The following is a 19,092-nucleotide window of genomic DNA, read 5'->3' on the forward strand; positions in this document are numbered from 1 at the left end:
GAGGCTCTGAGGGTTCGAACGCGGAAGTGAACCCCAAAGGAAGATCAGCCTCGCCGTCTTGTTCTGTTCTGCATCCAGCGGCTCGTCTTTAACCATCGATGTCTGCGCACACGCACAGCAGGGAGGGAGGGGGTGTGGGCCGGTTTAAGTGATCAGATCGACTTGGCGCCTGCAGGCTGTGCATTTGGGATGAAATGCATAACTGATGGTGCCACAGTCTACAGTGGCTGGTGGGGTGGCCGTGTTGGCGCCACCGCAGAGATGGTCTTTATGTGCAGTTCTGAGCTATAAAACCTGCTGCATTTGGATCCAGCTGTCTGCCTGTTTTTGGTGACAAAGAAAAAAGTCTTAGTTCATTAGCCTGCCCCTTAAAAAAAATCAATACATTTTCAGCACACCAAATAATTTTAGTTTAACAGTCTTAGTCATGTTACACACCTATTTGTGTTCCTAAATCAATGTATTTTGTTCGTTTCATTTAAAGATGATTACCGCAAATTCCATAGCTGTAACTAAAGTTAGATTGTGGTTTTTATTTTTATTGTTTTTTATGTTCTTATTTTATAAAACACCCGGATATTCTGAAAATTAAAATTAAAGTAAAAAAGTTAAGTAACGACTCCCTTTCTACCTCAAAAAGTGGGAGCTCTGAACTCCTTTTCAAAGTCACGCCTCCTCTAATCCATGAGTCACGTGGTCACGTGTTTGGGTCACATGACCGGTGCGCTGAACTGAGTCTGCGCAGACAGCGGTAGGAAGCCGCTTCTCCTCTGGACCCTGTTCTTGTTGCTTCTCAGAGAAACCGACAGTTTCATTAGCCGTAGTCGACTAATTATCATTTTATTTACATTTTTTATGTTTCCAAGTGCCTCTAAAACTCTTCATTTCCCTCATGGATGTAACGAGACGAAACGACTCTCCAGGTAAAGTCCTTTAAAGTTTAAGTTTAAACAGAAAGTTCGCTTAATTTTATTCTACAATTTTAAACACGCAGTTTGGGGTTTTTTGAGCTTTTTTAAAAATGTTTTTCTATGTGGTTTGGAGTACAGCAAAGTGCTGAGAAGACATCCTCGTGTTTCTGTGGTTCTTACTTGTCATAAGCGGCTGCGGTGCAGCAGAAACCTGGTGGTAAACAGCAGTTTTTTACCCCCCCAACATGCCCGTCAGCATCTGCCCTCACAAGCACGTGACACAAGAAAACGGCCACAAAACTGCAACAGCAAACACACCTCAGCTTATGTTTGTAATGACACATGTCTGGAAATGCTGTGGCTCATCAGATCAGTGAATTTAGTTGTTGTTTGTTTTTATAAATCATTTTAACTTTGTGGCAGAAAATCCAGAGCGAAATTCATCTCATCCTGGCTGGTTTGCATTCTGGAGCTCCTTGTTTGTTCTGCTGTTTTCATGGAGATTTACTGCACCGAATCCAACAAGGATTCATCGAAAGCAGGCATGTCCAAAGTCTGGCCCACCGGCCCCCAGGCTCCTACAATAAATAACATTCGGGCCCCCGGCACTTTCTAAAAAACGCTACAATTTCTTGGTTGCGGTTGGCTAAATTACGTTTGACGCGTTGTAAACCTTTGGCATCACTATTGTGCGACATTTTCTCGACATTTCTAGAATGAGGGCTGTAAATAAAACGGGAATGTTGACGGCGAGGGCCGCTGCTTCCAGGACGAGTGGAAACTGTCACATTTTTTGCAGTGAAATGTCAAACAACATGAAAAACTAGACTGGCTGTTTTCACAGAGTTCAGTACCAAGAGGCTCTGGAAGGAACGGGTGAAAAAGGGACAGATTGACAATAATCTCATTTTGATGTGCTTGTTTTCTATGCGCAGAAAGGCAAAGTATACGCCGCTGCTCTAAAATGTTCATGACCCTCCCGGGTTTCCAGGTGTTTTGGGATCACAGTAGGTAATCCTGTGACTACCACAGATCTGTTATAAAAGTAGATTTTCAGAGGATTCAGGCTTCTTTTTCGTTCTGTTTTCTTATATTCTTTTGGTGTTTGATTCTCTCGGTTGCTATGATGAACTTTACTGAAGGAAAAACTGAAACCCCTTAGCTGTAAGTTTGAGTTACATCATGTCTGACGTTTTAAAAATTTAGTATTCAAACAAACTTGTCAATAAACTTGTTTTTTTTTTTAACTTTGCATCCTTGTTTTGACGTCGGCGTTGAGGAAACGGACTGAGATGATGGCCGATGGGATGGCAAACGCTGTTCGGGTCTTTGCACCTGTCGTGAAGCACAAACACCTGTGCTGCAAACACTCCAAGCACCGCCTCATTCCTGCAGAGCATCGCTGTCATCTGCTTATCGGCTCTGCGTTCGAGACATTTCTCGCGGCTTCGGTCTCCGTCGAAGCTCCGTCTGTGGGTGGCCTTCTCCCGCCGACGGCCAGACTCGATCCAGGAGCCGATAAGAGCTTGTTGACAGATCGCCGCGCCGGATTAAAGCAGTGAAATCAGTGGATCTGCCAGCACGCCACAGGTGACGGCGAACCAGAAGAGCCGGATATTTGCATCATTTCAGTCGTCTTGAGTGACTTTATCTCCAAAGGGTGAAAAGCGGGCGGCTTGTGCCCACTTTTGTTTACCTGATGGCTGCTGGCTGTCTGCAGGAAATCCTGTAAGTGGTTGGATTCCTGAGGATTCCTGAAGGCGTCATCACCTCCTAAAGAAGCTGTCAGATACGTTTGTTTGACCCCCTGGGGTCATTCAGTCGCTGTTTAAACTCCGTCAGAAGACGAGGGGCAGTCCGTGAAGCATCCAGAAGAGTTCGTCCCATTGACTCAATCCTTTGAATCTCTCCCATCAGTTTGAAGTTGTCTCCAAACTCAGCAGACGGCTGGAACGGTCTGAGATAGGAGGCATGAGGGGTGAAAGGAGAAGCGGTGCCTGCAGGAACGACCTTTTGTTCTCGGGTTTTTTTTAGAGCTGCAGGGTCTTTAGCAGCACCTGACCTTCACCCCTCCTGCAGTAGATGAGTTCATCACACAGAAACGCTGAACAGGACACTTTCAGATGAGTTTACCTTCTGTTAGCACGTTTGGTGTCACAGATTGTTACTTATTTTAGCCGTTATCCCATCACAGTCAAACTCTGCAGACGTCTCCGAGCCTTGAACTTTCATCTTGTTTTCTTTGGGCTGATGGATTTTGCTTACTTATGCCTTTGTCTTGCTTTTCTTTCTCTCACTTCTCGTTTGACTCGGCTGCCCGTTTCCTCCGCTGACTGGTTGTGTTTGAGCTCAGCTTGATCTGCTGACTTTTGTGGATCTTCTCTGGTGTCCAAATTCACTAAGGCTCGCAGACTTTTCCCGGCCCCGTTCCGGGTTTGTATCCAAGGCTGCAGGCGGATTTCCGAGGACCTAAAAAATCCGAATGAAGGCGTTCTTTGTTCCTTAAAGCAGAACCATGTGACGAGCATTGGGATGAAGAGCTGGTTTGGTGTGAGGAGTTGGCTGAAGGTCCATCAGCTCCCCGATGCTTTGGAAATCTTCACTTCCATTTCATTTAACGGCTCGTGCGTCGCGATGTTTTCTCTGTTCTCTTGTGAGCCTGCAGACGTTTTTGCTCTCAGTCAGACCAAACCTCTTAGAGATTTCTGCTCTGAGATCTCAAGAATCCCTCTTGCTCCTGCAGATATTTTCTTTAACGTCAGGAGTTGTTTGCTCGACAGAACCTTCAGGAAAATGAATTTCCTTTTCTCTGTGTGGTCAGGAGGGTTCTTCACGATTGTTGGAAGTGTTAGAAACATCCTGTTGATGAATTTATTTTTTTATTTTGCTCATAAGCTGCATATTTACACCAGGAAGTGTGGGTTCTCTGCAGCCCATCATACACGAGGAGTTTCATTCCTGCTGGCATAGCAGACGTCCAAAAATCCAGTGTTGCCGATCTGCTCAGAGGTCTTTTTTTTCCTCCTTACTTTTGTCGTTAAAGATCCGCCTGCGGCTGCATAAACATATAATGCGTTGCATTTTCTCTCCCCTCCAGCGCAGACAAAACCTCTGGCAGTAGCTGCTTTGCTCTTTGTTTTTATTTTTAAGTCTTTTGCAATTTTCTTCTGTAGCTGCAGACCTGAAACAATAAAAAAAAATGTAATCAGTCTTAGTGGCTGGACACTCAGACTGGGGGGAGAAACTTTATTTGTTTTATCAGCTTTTTCAGCTCTATGGATGGATGGATGGATGTGTCTGGTGTGTTTTATTTTTTTCAAAATTCCCTTTTTTAATGTTTCTTTTTGCAGAACGTGAGTAAAAACAGTTGTTCTCCGCCATCTTTTTGACACTAGCAGCTTTGATCACCAGCAGGCCTCTGCATTGATCCTTATTGATCCGCAGCAGACCGAGACTCTGGAAGAGCTCGGTCATGTGGAGGAGAAAGGTCACACGGTCCTATCGGGGCGTCCGTTCATCATCTGACCTCACTCTGCCCTCGTCAGGGTCACGGGTTTGCAGGAGTCTGATCCTGCTGCCTTTGAAGGCAGGAACCCCCCCCCCAGGACAAGTCACCAGACCCTCACAGAGCCTGAACCCCCCCCCCCCTGCTGTTGTGAGGCATTGCCACCAAAAACCACCAAATGTTCTGGTTTTTGGTTCACCAAATGAATACAAAGAGTGGAGATGCTTCTGATTGTCATAAACATTTTTTTGACTTTGGGGTTTACAGAAATGTATTTCTGGTTTCACAGCATCATTGAGACAGAAAAGCTCCTTTCTGCCTTGTCAGTTTTCTTTTATTGATTATTCAAAAACAAGTTTGTTTTTTTTTTTCAAACTTAGAAGAAGAGCAAAAAGAAACCAAACATTTGTGTTTGTCTTCTTCTTCTTCTTCTTGTCCCAGCAGAGCAGGAAGGGCCGCCGCCCGCCACGACAAACTACGGCTCCACAGGGGGCAGCGGCGAGCACCAGCATCCCAACAACCACCACGGCTGTAACCATAGCAACCACAGCTTTCCCACGACGACGACCGGGGACTGGGTCACGGCGGACGAGGAGGAGGAGGCCCTCCGCAGGAAGCTGAAGTATTTCTTCATGAGCCCGTGTGATAAATATCACGCCAAGGGCCGCAAGCCGTTCAAACTGATCCTGCAGCTGCTGAAGATCATCATCGTCACCGCTCAGGTACGCGCAGACGGGCACGCCATCCTGATTCAGGTCTGACCTCAGAGTTCCCAAAGAACTAAGCAAAAGTACTCATTATATACAAGTATACACACATGTAAGTATAATGTACCGGTGCAGAATAATGACTGAACTCCGCCCCCCACTGCCACCAATTCTGCAGTCAGAGCAGAAGGAGCGAGCCTCACCTTGAGACAACAACCTGCTTCCATCACGACGTCCTCCCTCCTCTTCCTCTCTCCTCTGAATGTGTTGCTTCAGCAAAGTTTGCTTAGTGAGCGAAAGGATTGTTGCTGCTTTTCTGAACTCTCTGAACAGAAAAGTTCTCATCGTTCTGGTGGTTATGAGGCAAAAAAAACACTGATGGAAGATGTTCAGGAAACACGTCCAGCAGCTTTTTTTGGGGCTTCTTCTTTTCAGCAGGAATTAGATCTTTCTCATAAAAATGTCCAGCTCAGATCCACGTGTCCCTCTGCTGTGAGTCTCTGGTTTAAGCAAAATAAAAGTTTCTCATTTCAAATAGTCACTGTAAAGAAAAAGAAAAAACAAAGTAAAGTAAACAAACTTTATTCAGCTGGTTCACAAACAGTGGAAAGACGGTGAAACTTAAACATTTTGACAGAAACCATCAGTCAACTATAAGCACAACTAGAATGTTGTCAGTTTTCTACTTTTGAACAGTCGAGGATTTTAAGTGGAAAAAATACAGTAGGGGTCACTTAATTAGCTCTGATTTGATTTTAGTTTGTTAGATTTACACATTTCTGACTGAGATGCATCACAAACGGCAAAATAAACTTGTTTTTTTTACATCACTGCTGACGTTATGCTGTACTAATACTACACTGGCTGCATTCACATGACGCTGTGTGACACAGGAAGTCTTTTATTTTGAAAGGATAGTTTTGAACCATTTCATGTTTTGAAAAAAAAAAAAAGGTAATTTTCTCTCAAGAGTTTATTTCATAATCGTAACAATAACATAAATTCAAAACAGTTATTTTTCTAAAAAGGTAAAGTTTGGCGTTTCGGCTCCTTCTGGGTCGCGGTCGGGGGACAAATCGACCCGTACGGCTCCTGAGGTGTTGAAGGTTGCAGACCGCTGCTCAGCCTAGATGTTGGTTTCCGCCCCGGCGTGTTCTGATGACCGTCGGCCCGGATGCACACTGACAGGCTCTGTTTCTCTCCCCCCTCTGCCACAGTTGGTGCTGTTTGGCCTCAGTAACCAGGTGGTGGTCACCTTTAAGGAGGAGAACACCATGACCTTCAAGCACCTGTTCCTCAAAGACTACGACGACGCCACAGGCGACTCCTTCGCCGTTTACACCCAGCAGGACGTCTACGACCACATCTTCCATGTAGTGGAGAAGGTGAGCCGATGCAAACATAGTTATTTAGTTTTTCTGTTAAATATATGACATAAACATCCACAGACAGTCTATTCCTGTGATATAAACAATGAAATAACTTAAAGCTATGAAAATAAGTCCATGTAAATAACAGTTTTTGTCTGCTTAGTTAAGGTAGACACTTCAAAATGGATTAAAAAAAAGATAAAAGTACGAGCCGAAGGAGGTTTCTGGCTTTTTTCTCTGCTCCAGAGGGTTTCAAATTGCTGAAATATTTTGTTTTCTGATCATGTAAGATGTCAGAAGTCAGGCAGGCTCTTCTTGTTGTCAGGCATTCCAAGCACGAGCTCAAAAGGACCTTCAGGAATTTTCTTCAGACTCACTTTAGGAAAAACACATTTCCCTACACTTTTTTTTTAAACAATTCTTTTAAGATGCCTTCAATAAAAGAAACACTTTCTCTAAAGTCAGATTAAGTGATCAGATTACCTGTGAGGAAGGTAGAGCACCGTTTAATCTCATCCAATCCCGTCTCTCCTCTAGTATCTGACCTTACCGGAGACCACGGTCGGGCGCTACGCGTACGTCTACGACGTTGGCGTGAACGGCAGCGCCCTCTCCCTCTGCCAGCAGTACTACAAGAGGGGTCGGATCGACCCGGCCAACGACACCTTCAGCATCGACCCTCAGATCAAAACAGGTACACAACTGTGTCACCGTTGTTCGTCTGCAAGAGCATCAAAACCCTTTTTTTTTTTTTCTTCGTCTGCTCATGATCCGCGACGATTTGAATAAAGGAAAACTCAGAAACGTAAATTTCAACTGAATTTTTTTTAGACGGATCATCAGAAAAATGCCACAAGTACGTTTTAAAAAACGCCATTTTTCATCAGAGTGGGTCTGTAAGAATCACCTAAACAAGTGTCTACTAGTATGTCAACCACAACGAGGGCTTTAAGCTTTAAACCTTTCAGAATGAAACCTTAAAAATCTTTCCATAGAGATCATCTTTTTAGTGCTGTTTTAAACTTATATCAATATTGGGGCTTTAGCTGGACTATTTTAAATGGGTTTATTTGTACTTTTTTCTAAAAAAGTAAACATTTGATCTGTTTTTTGTCCAAATTCATCATTCTGACGAATCAAACTGATGTTATTTTAGGGCCCACTTGTCGTTTTTAGGATTCAGATTCCGTATTTTCTCCTTTTTGATTTCGGTTTCTCCATTATTTTAAAAAACCGTTAAGTATTTTTCTTGGAAAGGGTTCCGTTTTCTCCTTTTTTCCCTTTTACAAGTTTGAAAATTGAAGTGAAGTAGAAAGATGTTGGGCGGATAATGAGTGAAACGTCCCGTGGATGTGTCTTCGCATCACTTCGGGATTCCTGCACACTAATGAGGCATCACATGCTTGGAGTGATGCTGTAATCCATTCGTGTCCTAGCTTACATGATAGCTTACATGGGTTTCTGAGGAGAGCTTTGAAGATTTCCTTCATTTAAACGTCTTTTGCTAGAGTTTAGTTTGTGCCTCTCCAGAATTTTTGGACTTCCTCGTGCGATTGGTTCTGCTTTTACCAGCCGGAGAAGGAAACGGCGCCCAGACACAATGAAAGAATCTTAACCTTGAATCTGATGCATTTAAAGTAACCCACTGTTAACTGGTTCAACGATGCGTTTGTGCAGAACACTGTGTGGGGGCTTTACGGTGTTCCCTCTGCTCGCTCCTCTCCGTCTGCAGATTGCATCGGCGTGAACCCTCTGGCCGTCCCGTCGCAGCGGCTCGGCAGCAGCTACAGGAACTTCACGCTCAAGTTCCACAAGTATGTCTTCATTTTTTTTTGCCGTCTTGTCGTTGACGAGTTTATCTCTGACCTTGCGTATCTGATGGCGCTCTTCAAAAAGTCACTTATCTGTGCTGCACAGACAAAGGAACTGTGACTCAGCGGAAGTTGGTAGAAAAAACACCCTGCCTTGTCCGCCGCCTCGCCTGGTTTTGTGTGGCGTTTGTTTCATGGCTGCCATTAATCGAACGAGCGAAAAGATCAACAACAGTGAGATGCTGCTCCATGGTTGGCACTTGTTAACCTCATACTAAGACACACTTCCTGTACTTTGGGTTGCGTAGTAGCAGCATCTCACTCTTCTATAAGCTTTTCCTTTCGGGTCTGTAGTTTCCAGACCTGGTTGGTAAGATGATCCGAGGGGGAACAGAACTCAAAAGTTAAGTATCGGTAACCGACGAACAGATATAACTGAATGTATAAACATGCAAAAATTAAAAAGAAATAAACGAAATACAATTTAAAACCATTCATTAAAAATTAAGCAGTAAAGTGAGGATTCATTTTACAATTCTTTTGCTGTTTGTACTTCTGAATGTCTTTTTTTGCTGCTGGAGATAAAAGAATTTCCCCATTGTGGGATGAATAAAGTTTATCTAATCTAATCTATACAACATGGTTGAGATGCTGCTCCATTGTTAGCATTTGTTAACCACTTGCTAAACTAATCCACGCTTCTCCCTGTACTTTGAGTAGAGTAGTAGTTCTGTCTCGGGCAAACTAAAGTCTACATGTATAATTATCTAATAAAGGGATTTTCACATGAGAAAAACTTGCAGCACAAAAAACCCGCTGCACTTTCTTCCCTTGTTCTTGGGCCGTTTGTTAACGTTTTCATCCACGTTACATCCGCCATGATTTTTTTTTCCTATTAATGCCTCTAAAAAAATGAAACTCTCGCCCCGCTGCCTCGCCAGATTTGACATGCAAATTTGGGCCAACCAGAAAGGTTACCCACACGCCCCCTGATCACTGCTCGCCAACCCAGCGAGCACGCAGGAGCGCCGCTGTTAGGATGCAGTTGTAAAACGCGGGGTCGCCCGGTTAGCATTGCGCTTGCGCGGTTGTAAGGTTCGCTCACTCGGTTCCTCCGTTGTCTGCGCTCGTTCCATTCATGGCAGCCATGAGACGCCATAAGTTTTGGTGTCGGTAACGTTCTGTTGTTTTTTCTGTTCTTGGTTCAGGCTGATCAACGTGACCATCGAGTTCCAGCTGAAGGCCATCAACATCCAGACCATCATCAACAACGAGATTCCAGACTGCTACACCTTCTACATCACGGTGGGTCTGAGGAGACCCACGCCTTTTATCCAAATCTGACCCCAAAATTCTGTTCTACTATGATTCCCAAAACTGCCATAGTGCCCATGTTTTAGGCATTTACAGAGAGAAGGACCCTCATCAAATACTGTAAGCAATTGTTCAAACGCAATGCATTGTGGTCTATATTGACCAAGCCAGTGAGCATGGATGCACACTGGTTTTTTTGTAGGGACTTTTGGGAAATTTCTTGGGCACTGGATGTTAGAATTGTAGATTTGGACAACACAAAAAAACAACAACAGTGAAGGCCTTAAATAGTAGGGCAGGAATTTGGAAACAAAACTCTGATAAGTTATTGATCTCTGAGAGCTCAAACACAATCCTTGGAAATCCTGGAAAACATTCACATTTGAAGTACTTTGGCTTTAAAACTGTCTGAACTGATTCTTATGATACATATTGGATGGAATAACCTAAGAGAAGAAGAGGACAAGCCTGGCTTTCATCTAAATGCTCGTTTGCTTCCAGCTTCTTCTTTTTCTTCCACGATTGCAGCATCGTCTGTTCGTCCGCTTGTTGCACTGTAACATCGGAAAAACCCGCAGCTTCTGGTAAAGTTCTGCAAATGTTCTTGCATCAAGTGCTTGAACTTTCTTGAAGGTCCTTCATCACAGCGATGAGCAGTAAATGAAAGATTCTTTTGAAAGGAAATATTGGCAGAAAGAAGCAGGAAGTGAGGCTGTGCTGGTTGTGGTCATGTGACCCTCAATAAACTACAAATATGGATGTATTTTATGGTTTTACGGTTTATCAGATTTTTTTTTTTAACCGCCGGCACCTCCGTAGAAAACAACCCATCGATAACATCTTTTTTTTCTGTCCTTGGATTCATTTGCTTTTCTCTGACGTTTTCATGTAAACTCCTAAAGAAACAGGGACGCTTAGTTTTTTTTTGTTTTGTTTTTTTTTTTAGGATCTGACTGGTTCTTTTCTCCTCCAGGTGGTTCTGGACAACAAGGCTCACAGCGGGAAGGTGAAGATCTGGTTAGAAAACAAGGCAACGATAAAGGAATGCAAGGACCCGAGCGTCTCCGGACACGGTGAGGCTCCGCCTACCCGCTGCTGCAGACCACGCCCACATTTACTGCATCACAAGTTCAAATTCTCCTTCATCGTAACCGTGTGGTCATGATGCCACTTTATCGCTGTTTTCTTAATTATTTTTTTTAAATTTAACCATCATTTACCCAGGAAATGTCCCATTGAGATAAAGAATCTCTTTTCAAGGGAGTCCTGGCTAGGAGGAAATAATAATTTACATTTATTGGTGTTTTTCTAGAGTTTGAAAACAAAATTAATTGGGTTTTGTCTGCATTACCCAGTAATTTTAGCTGAAGAAATGTGTGTCAAAAGCTTTTTGCAGATATTTAACAGCAGTGGCCGGGGATGGGTCAAAGCAATAAATAATTGTGTCATCGGCATAAAAATTCATATTTGCATCAGACACATTGTGACCTATATTGTTAATATACATGAAAAAATAGAAGGGGTCCTAATACAGAACCCTGTGGCACCCTCTTGTGTACATTTAAGAATGCAGAGCACAAACCGTCATGTTGAACACATTGGCTTCTGTTTCTCAAGTAACTCAGTAAGTACGTGATCTAAAAGACCAAAACTGATGAGCCGTTGTTTTAACACGATGTTTGACGGATCAATAAAGAGCGCAGGACAAAAAGCAGTACTTTGTTTTCAAAAGGATTCACTGTTCAGCGTGTGGCGTCAGCCGCAGAGCAGTGCGTTCAGTCGCAAACAGGAAAGTTGTTCTGTTTTTATTTTTAGTCTGTCGGAATCATCCAAAGGTTTTCTGGAAGGAAGCCTTTCAGTTTGACAAGAGATTTCCCTTCCCCTGTTTTGGTTTCACTTCAGCTTTCTGCCTGAACCGGCGTGTTCTGCTGGGCTTCAGGTGCTTTATTGGGTCATCAGAAAGCCTGAACAGCTGTAGAACATCTTTGTGTTGACAAATGCTTCTCCTACAAACCCATAAGCCTGTAGCACCAAGCAGACGTCATGTGAGGTCATTCAGTCAAATCAAAAGCACATGGTGTAAACTTGAAATAAATATTTAAAAATTGAAAAAGAAAAATTTAAATTTGACAAAACATCTAAACTATAAACCTTGAATGAATTTTTGTTGTTGTTTGTTTTGCATTTTTGTTTTTTCTTCACTTTCTACAAAGTGTGCAGCTTCAACGAAGACTTTTAGACCCTTCTTTGACCTGGGGGCGGGGCTTTGAGCCCATTGGCTCCCGGGACATTCCGCTTTCTATTCGCCACATCAGTGGATGGATGACACAGACGGCGCCAACAGCAGACGCAGTTTTGGAGCGGGAATGACATCACCCGATCGATCGTGTCCTGATAGCCAATAGGCTCAAAGCCCCGCCCCCACATAGAATAAGGACCGACTCTGAGTCGTAGCTGTTAATTTAGGGCTGAAAGTGAAAAACAAAGAGACAAACGTTGAAACTGGTAAACTAATAGATTAGCGTTATTTTTTAGGCAATTTTTTTTTATTATTACGCTTCTTTGAAGGATTTTTCCTCTTTTCCTTTTGTGAAATGACCTTATAGTAGTTTTTAAATTATTAAATTGTAACTAATCGTGTTTATTGACAAAAAGTTGCATTTATATTTATTAGTTCCAAATTATTCAGGTGTTTTTTTATGCAATGATGTTCTGACCTAAGATCTCTTTAAATGTCTTATTGTTACAATAATGAGGAAAGAAAATTGAGTTTTTTTCAACGTTTTCTGTATTTCTTGACATTTAATTTTTTTTTTTTAATTTTCCATATTTTTCCATATGTTTTCATTTTCCTTTTCAAATTTACAATCTGTTTCTTTCTTCGTCCTCCTGAAGCTGGTGGAGCTTTGACCCCACCCGTCGGGGCTGAAAGCTGCTCGCTGACTTGACGCTCTGATCTTTTGAACCTCCAGCGGAGAACTACACCCGGGTGGCGTTCGATGTCGCCGTGGCCGTGGTGTGCCTGCTGTCTCTGCTGCTGTGTGGACGCTCCATACTGCGAGGCATCATGCTGCAGCAGGTAGGCGACAGACGCCGCCAAAGCCTCGCCGGGCCAGGGTTTCATGTCAGATGAACCCCACCCGCTCGATTTCACAGCTCTAATGTCCTAAACGTAGATGAACGCGTGTCCGCTTCATGCCGTCCTGCTTCTGCTCCGCAGGAGTATGTGCGCTACTTTAAGGAGAACCTGGACCGCCCGGTGTCCTGGACCGACCGCCTGGAGTTCATTAACGGCTGGTTCATCCTCCTCATCATCAGCGACATCTTCACCGTCACCGGCAGCATCATCAAAATCGGCATCGAGTCGAAGGTCTGGCGCCGGTTCCGGCTCGGGTTGCATCTTAGCGACGTTCATTAGTAAAGCAGCTTAAAGGAACGTTAGCGCGTGTGGTCATGCCCCCCGCTTTTATTTTGACAGAACATGTCCTCGTATGACCTCTGTGGCATCCTCCTGGGGACCTCCACTCTGTTGGTGTGGGTGGGGGTCATCCGCTACCTCACCTTCTTCCAGAAGTACAATGTGAGTCACGGGTGGCGATTGATCGGGCGGAGGGGGAGGTTCCACCTTTGACCTTCATGGCGGTTGTTCCCATTGCAGATCCTCATCATCACTCTTCGAGCGGCGTTCCCCAACGTCATCCGGTTCTGCTGCTGTGTAGCCGTCATCTACCTGGGTTACTGCTTCTGTGGATGGATCGTGCTCGGACCGTACCATGTCAAGGTGAGCTGAGGGTCGCGCACACCCGAATGAGAAAATGCTGTTTTTGTCTGGAGGTTTGTTGTTTTAAAACGAGTTTTCTTTGTTTTTGGGACAATAAGAGAAGTTTAGAATTATAATTGAGGGATTCCACTGTCCCTAAATACTAAAACAAAGCAGCAGCAAAAGCTTCTGCGGATGTTTGAATAGCCAATGAAAGCAGTTACAGGGAGGAGGGAACTCGTTAGAAGTGACGGTCTTCCTAAAACGTTGGTATTTAAAGGCCATGTGTTGATTATTTCTGATTTACTGACGTGCTGCTGATGTTGGTGATCAGTCCGGGTTCATTAAGGTCAAATGAATTTAGATCCACAATGTGGATTTAAAGGACTTTAAGTTTATCCTCTTGTTGTTTATTTTTGTTTAAACAGTTAATGTTTAATTTGTCTAAGTTTGGTCATTTCATTTTTATCCTTCATTAAGGATAAAAAGGAGCCCAAATCATTCCCCTTCCACCGCCGTGTTTTGCATTTAAACGAGGGTATTTGTGATGACATGATTTCAAACACATTTACAGAACTTGTCAGAGTTCACAGCTGACTTGCTGGTGGTTTGGTTGCACATGAGACACAAACACGCATTTATTCATTAATGTTTTTTTAAAATATAAAACCTTTGATTTTTAACTGCAGGTTAGCCGAAAAATCCACTTCTGATCCCCGTTGTTTTCTGCATTATAATCCTCCCCATCCACCTTAACCTCACTTCTTCTGTTTGGTCCAAAAATCATAAAACATTTTAGTTATTGTAAATATTCCCAAATACAAAAGGGCTTCTAAATATACGCATTTAAAAAAACCTCCATAACCGTCTTTATTTAGACACTAGATTCTGTCCAGCGCTAAACGCTTCAGCATCGACCGGTTCGCTCTGCTGCTGGACCGGTAGAACAACTGGAACACCAAATGTCTCTTTTCCATAAAGCAACAAATACACGAGCTCTGATGTGGTAAATGAAAGGGATCAGATAAAAGCAAATCCGTGACGCCTGTACTCTGGTCCGCAGTTCCGCTCTCTGTCCATGGTGTCGGAGTGCCTGTTCTCCCTGATCAACGGCGACGACATGTTCGTGACCTTCTCCGAGATGCAGGAGAGCAGCAACCTGGTGTGGCTGTTCAGCCAGGTGTACCTGTACACCTTCATCTCCCTCTTCATCTACATGGTCCTGTCTCTGTTCATCGCTCTCATCACGGGAGCCTACGAGACCATAAAGGTGGGAGGTCACTGTTGCTGCACGCGTTACTCGGCTGCTACAGGATTCAGTGACCGCCGGCGAGGCACGGGCGCCGAAACGGAACCATGGATGCCACATAAAAAGCCTGAGCTTGGTTGTTTCGCTTCTATTGTGTTCTGTTTAGCTGTGCAGTTCTAGCCAATCACCTCACCTGCTCAGCAATTGTGGGCGGGCTCTTATTAAAAAAGGGGTGGGGGCTGTGAGGCTGGGGCGGAGCGATCGAAAGTTTGTCTGAACGTCCCAGCAAAAGACTCTGATGGATCAGATGCTCAGGAAGACCGTCGTCATGGCGACGAGCGGGGAAGTTTATGCCAACTTCAGAGTAGAAGAAAGAAGGAAATAAAGCATCTGAGGCACGACCCGACGTGTTTTCTTCCCCGGCGTCGTGCTGCTTCATCGCAAGGAAGTGTGTTTTTGTTACTTTTGTGACGTTTAGGCACTAGAACCGTTTCAAAAGTACCGATTCGGCACTGGCACCAGAGAAAATCCAACCAGTACCCGTCCCCAGACGGCACCAGAACATATGCCTAACAGTTTTTCTCTCTGGCAGCATCAAACCCAAGAGCCTCTCCACATAACGGACCTCCACGCCTTCATCGCAGAGTGCACCGACGCTCCGAGCTCCGGGAAGTTCAGAGGTCTGGAGACGTCGCCCTGCTCCTTCTTCTGCTGCTGTGACAGGTGAGGCGGGTCAGCGGGACCCCAGGAAGTGTGACGTCAGAAGACGGTTCACTTTTAGTTGCTGCTTTTATATGATCAGATCCCTCCTGTCACTTCTTCCATCCCTGCACAGCTTTCAGTTTCATCTAGAATAGATCAAATAAATGGAGGTTATGTAATTAAACCTCAGCAGATTATATCATTTCCCTTTAGGGATTACTGAGGCATTTATGAACTGAATGGAATTGAACCTGGTTTTTAATAAATGGAGCTCAGAAAACAAGAGAGGGAAGTTTACACTTTGGAGAAAAAAAACCACAACACTTCACGATACAGTTATTAATCATTTTAATAGAAACACGCCTTTCTGTTCTTTATTTAAGCTGAATCTGAGGGAAAACTGCTGGATCCCCCCCCCCCCCCCCCCCCCTTTCCGACGCCTTATGGCGGAACGAAAGCTTTCCTAAAGCGGCTGCGCCAACCGCTGCACTTAAAAACCCGAAATTAGCAAAGGTAACAGAAATAAATCAGTGAGGAAACAGAAGAAGAGTCTTCCCCTTCAAAATAAAAGTCAAACACTAGGAATAACCCAAAACCCACGAACACTAAAAACGAAACCTTAAAAATGTTCAAACTTCACCTTTTATAAATAAAGAAAGAAACAAATATTTTTCTGTAATAAATCGCCTTAATGACAATAACATAGAATGAAAATATAATCACACGCTGGAGCGGATATCGCCTGTTTGACACCCGTGTTCTTGTGACCTTTTTCTGATGATGGAGGACATGTATGAAGTAAAGTCAGCTCTAAATTGCATTTCTGAGTATTTTCTTTATTCAAATCGTTGTGAATCAGGAGCAGACGGAAAAACAAACACTGTTGGTTTGTATTTGCAATACATTGCAAATACAATTCCGATCATCCACTAGCAGACAAATAGATCCATAAACGCCTTTGTTTTCCTCGTTTGAACTGGAATCGCTCATGTTAGATCTGAGGGGCTGTAAGCTTGCTGTAGAGGATGTTAACAGAGACCTCTCAGTAACAGAGAGGGAAGGGGGGGCGGAGTTTCTCCACACCAACAGTCCCGCCCACAATTCAGAGGTGACTTTTTTGGATGAACTCCTGCCGCTCTGCAGAAACTGTGATCAAGACTAAGATCATTGATTTCAAATGAAATATTACTATTCATATCTCTATTATCTAAACATCATGAAGTATGTTTTTTCGCAGTTTTCTTACATCAAACCACTGTTGTTGTTTTTTTTTGTCATTTTAATGTCAGACATGTATTTGTTTTATGCTGAAAAGAGAAAAATCTGCTCTGATTGGGGGGGAAATTTCGGTAAAAAAACAGGGCGTGGCGCTTGGTTCCATACGGTTCAAAGGTCAGTGATAAAGAAAACGGAGCCGTTGGTTCTGAGCTTTAAGGATAAACAACAGGGTGAGAAGTGACGTGACGGCAACAAGTGGTGCTTAGAAAAGAGGAACTCTTTCTGAAACGACGCAAACCAGAAGTAAACACTGTTTGAAACCTGCAGTATTTTTTACTTTCACAGTATCTCTGTAGTGTAGCTTATTTAAATACATTTTTTTTATGTTGTAACCTGAAATAAAAATGTGAATTATCATCTTAAATCTCCCTTCCTTCATTTTCCTCCAGAACAACCACATATGAAGATGTCCTGCTGGTGAACTGAGGTGACCTCAGAAAACATCTAAGGGTGTCGGTTAGCTCCCCCTGCTGGCAAACGGGGCACACTGCAATCAACCGGGTCAGCCAGAACCAAAGCGGGAGGATTCGCCGTCGTCTGCCGGATGAACTGTCCGAGTTGAGCTGCAGGCGTCTTCCTGGAGCTTTTCCTCTGGTGTTCCACTCCCAGAAGGAGAAAAAATTTACAGTTTTTTTCTCTGAGCCGTCACCACAACTTCTGCACAAACATTTCTCGTTTTTACTCTCGTTTTAATCAGTATTTGTTGTTGTTGTTGTTGTGTTTACTGTTACTCAACGAGGACTCGGCCGCATGAACTGTCGGTGCAAAAACCGAATGAGAGCGAGGGCCAAGAGAAGGACTGCTGTGGCAGCACAAACCTTTTTTTTTTTTAAAGTTCTTTTTATTAGTATTATTTCAAATGTTTGTGTTTCTCTTTCTTCTGATTTTAACGTGACAGATCAAAGCACAGGCATTAAAAATCACAATAACGAAGGAGTTTTTTGAAACAGGAGGAGACCTCAGGGAGGCTTCGGGAGCAGACGGTAACCGACCTGACCTCAGAGGCGGGGCCTATCTTAGAGCGTTTTTTTAATGGACGGACGCTGTTCCCCTGTAATGATCCCTGCAGGATGGTCCAGTCGCTCACGGATGAGCCTCTCAGGAGGATGAGGCTTCTTTAATGATGCAAACTTTTCCCAAATAATGAGCCGTTTGTTGCAGAGCCTTGAAAAAACTTTATTCATTTCCTGCAAACGAACAAACAGAACAAAAGTTTGGGTAGAAATGAACGAACAAAGCAAACCGTAATTATTTATAATTGCTCTGCCGTCGTTCTTTTTATGTTTTCATATTTTGTGAAGGATGCCTTTCTTTATATTTTGTACCACACAAACGCACAATAGTCGTTTTAATTCATGTCTCACTGATTCCAGACGGTATTTTTTATTTTTTTTTTAAAGCTAAATACAATGAAGAGAAATGTAGTTTTGAATGTCAAAAGTGTCTTAAAACGGCCGTAAAAACAACAACGTGGTCAATGACGAAACTAAATAACTGCTGCATCGTTTTGACATCCGGCTGCGTTCCTCATGCTGCACTTGAACTGTACTTTAGAGAACAACGAGATGTTGTGTAGTCGACTGCTCAAAAAAAACAACACAACACAGTTTTTGTGAGTCTCCTTTGATATTAAAGCATCCTTTTATGGAACAAACTGTCAGGTGTTGCTTCTTCCACCAGTAGAGGGAGTACCGGTTTTAAATATTGGTACCCAAAAATAACTTAAAGTGAGTCGTAGCAACTTAAAATCTTCTTTCTTGAGATGTTTCTCCAGCGGCGAACGACGTCTCCAGGAAGAAAGAGAACCTTCACCTACTTTTGTCTACTTGGAAGAGTGGTTCATTGATTTAATGAGATGTTTTTAGATTTCTTCACAGCAGACTCAGACAGAGAACGGTTGCATTTCTGCATCTTTGATATGATTGGCTCATTTCCTGCCTGCTGACCTTGGCCCTCTGCAGCTGATGTAGCGCATTCCTGCCTTCCGTCCACTTAACCGTACATCATCGTGGTTCATGATGGGCTGCTCTGTTTCACATCCGCCGTGTGGTTTAATGCATCCCGTTTATTCGTCTCACTGGATTCTGAAGTCTTTGTGCTCATCCAGATCTTGGTCCTTCTGAGGTCCGAAGGAAAAAAAACGTGTTTCTGAAGCCGCATAAGCCCTTGACAGGTGTGCATCTTTTGTTTTTTCAAGTTTGATCTATTGTTCTGCGGTCGTTGAACTTCAAGGCCTCGGATCGACAAAGCTCCTCAGATCTGAGGCGCTCACGCCTGCAGCAGTCGGCCTTTCCTTTTCCTGTCATGAATGAGCAGAAACCCGGTTTGGGTGAGCTTTGTTGGACCACATTAAAAGACTAAATGCAGTTGAAAGTCCCACTCCAATCATCTTTTGATCTTTTGTAAAAGTGTTGTGGTTGAGTAAACTCAGCCCCTGCTCCTCTCCCCGTTGCTGAGAGCTCTCTGTTTACACTCCCCCCTGCTA

General features: G+C 43.6%; 1 protein-coding gene across 2 annotated transcripts; it reads left to right on the plus strand.

Moving 5' to 3' along the window:
- The first annotated feature begins 725 nt into the window (after positions 1-725).
- LOC101164208 (mucolipin-1) lies at positions 726-18,262 on the plus strand. 2 transcript variants are annotated; one of them, XM_011477126.3, is made up of 14 exons: positions 726-923; positions 4,858-5,138; positions 6,341-6,508; positions 7,031-7,187; positions 8,226-8,307; positions 9,513-9,609; positions 10,592-10,691; positions 12,591-12,697; positions 12,839-12,988; positions 13,097-13,198; positions 13,277-13,399; positions 14,442-14,648; positions 15,220-15,350; positions 16,997-18,262. In XM_011477126.3, exons 1-14 carry the CDS (start codon positions 893-895, stop codon positions 17,031-17,033), a joined length of 1,773 nt encoding a protein of 590 aa, XP_011475428.1. In that variant the 5' UTR covers positions 726-892; the 3' UTR covers positions 17,034-18,262. The 2 variants fall into 2 exon arrangements, with proteins under 2 accessions (XP_011475428.1, XP_004065552.1); XM_004065504.4 differs by having other exon boundaries at positions 4,861-5,138.
- Positions 18,263-19,092: the final 830 nt, after the last annotated feature.

Source organism: Oryzias latipes, chromosome 1 (genome assembly GCF_002234675.1).
Source record: "Oryzias latipes chromosome 1, ASM223467v1".
Classification (NCBI taxonomy): Eukaryota; Metazoa; Chordata; class Actinopteri; order Beloniformes; family Adrianichthyidae; genus Oryzias; species Oryzias latipes.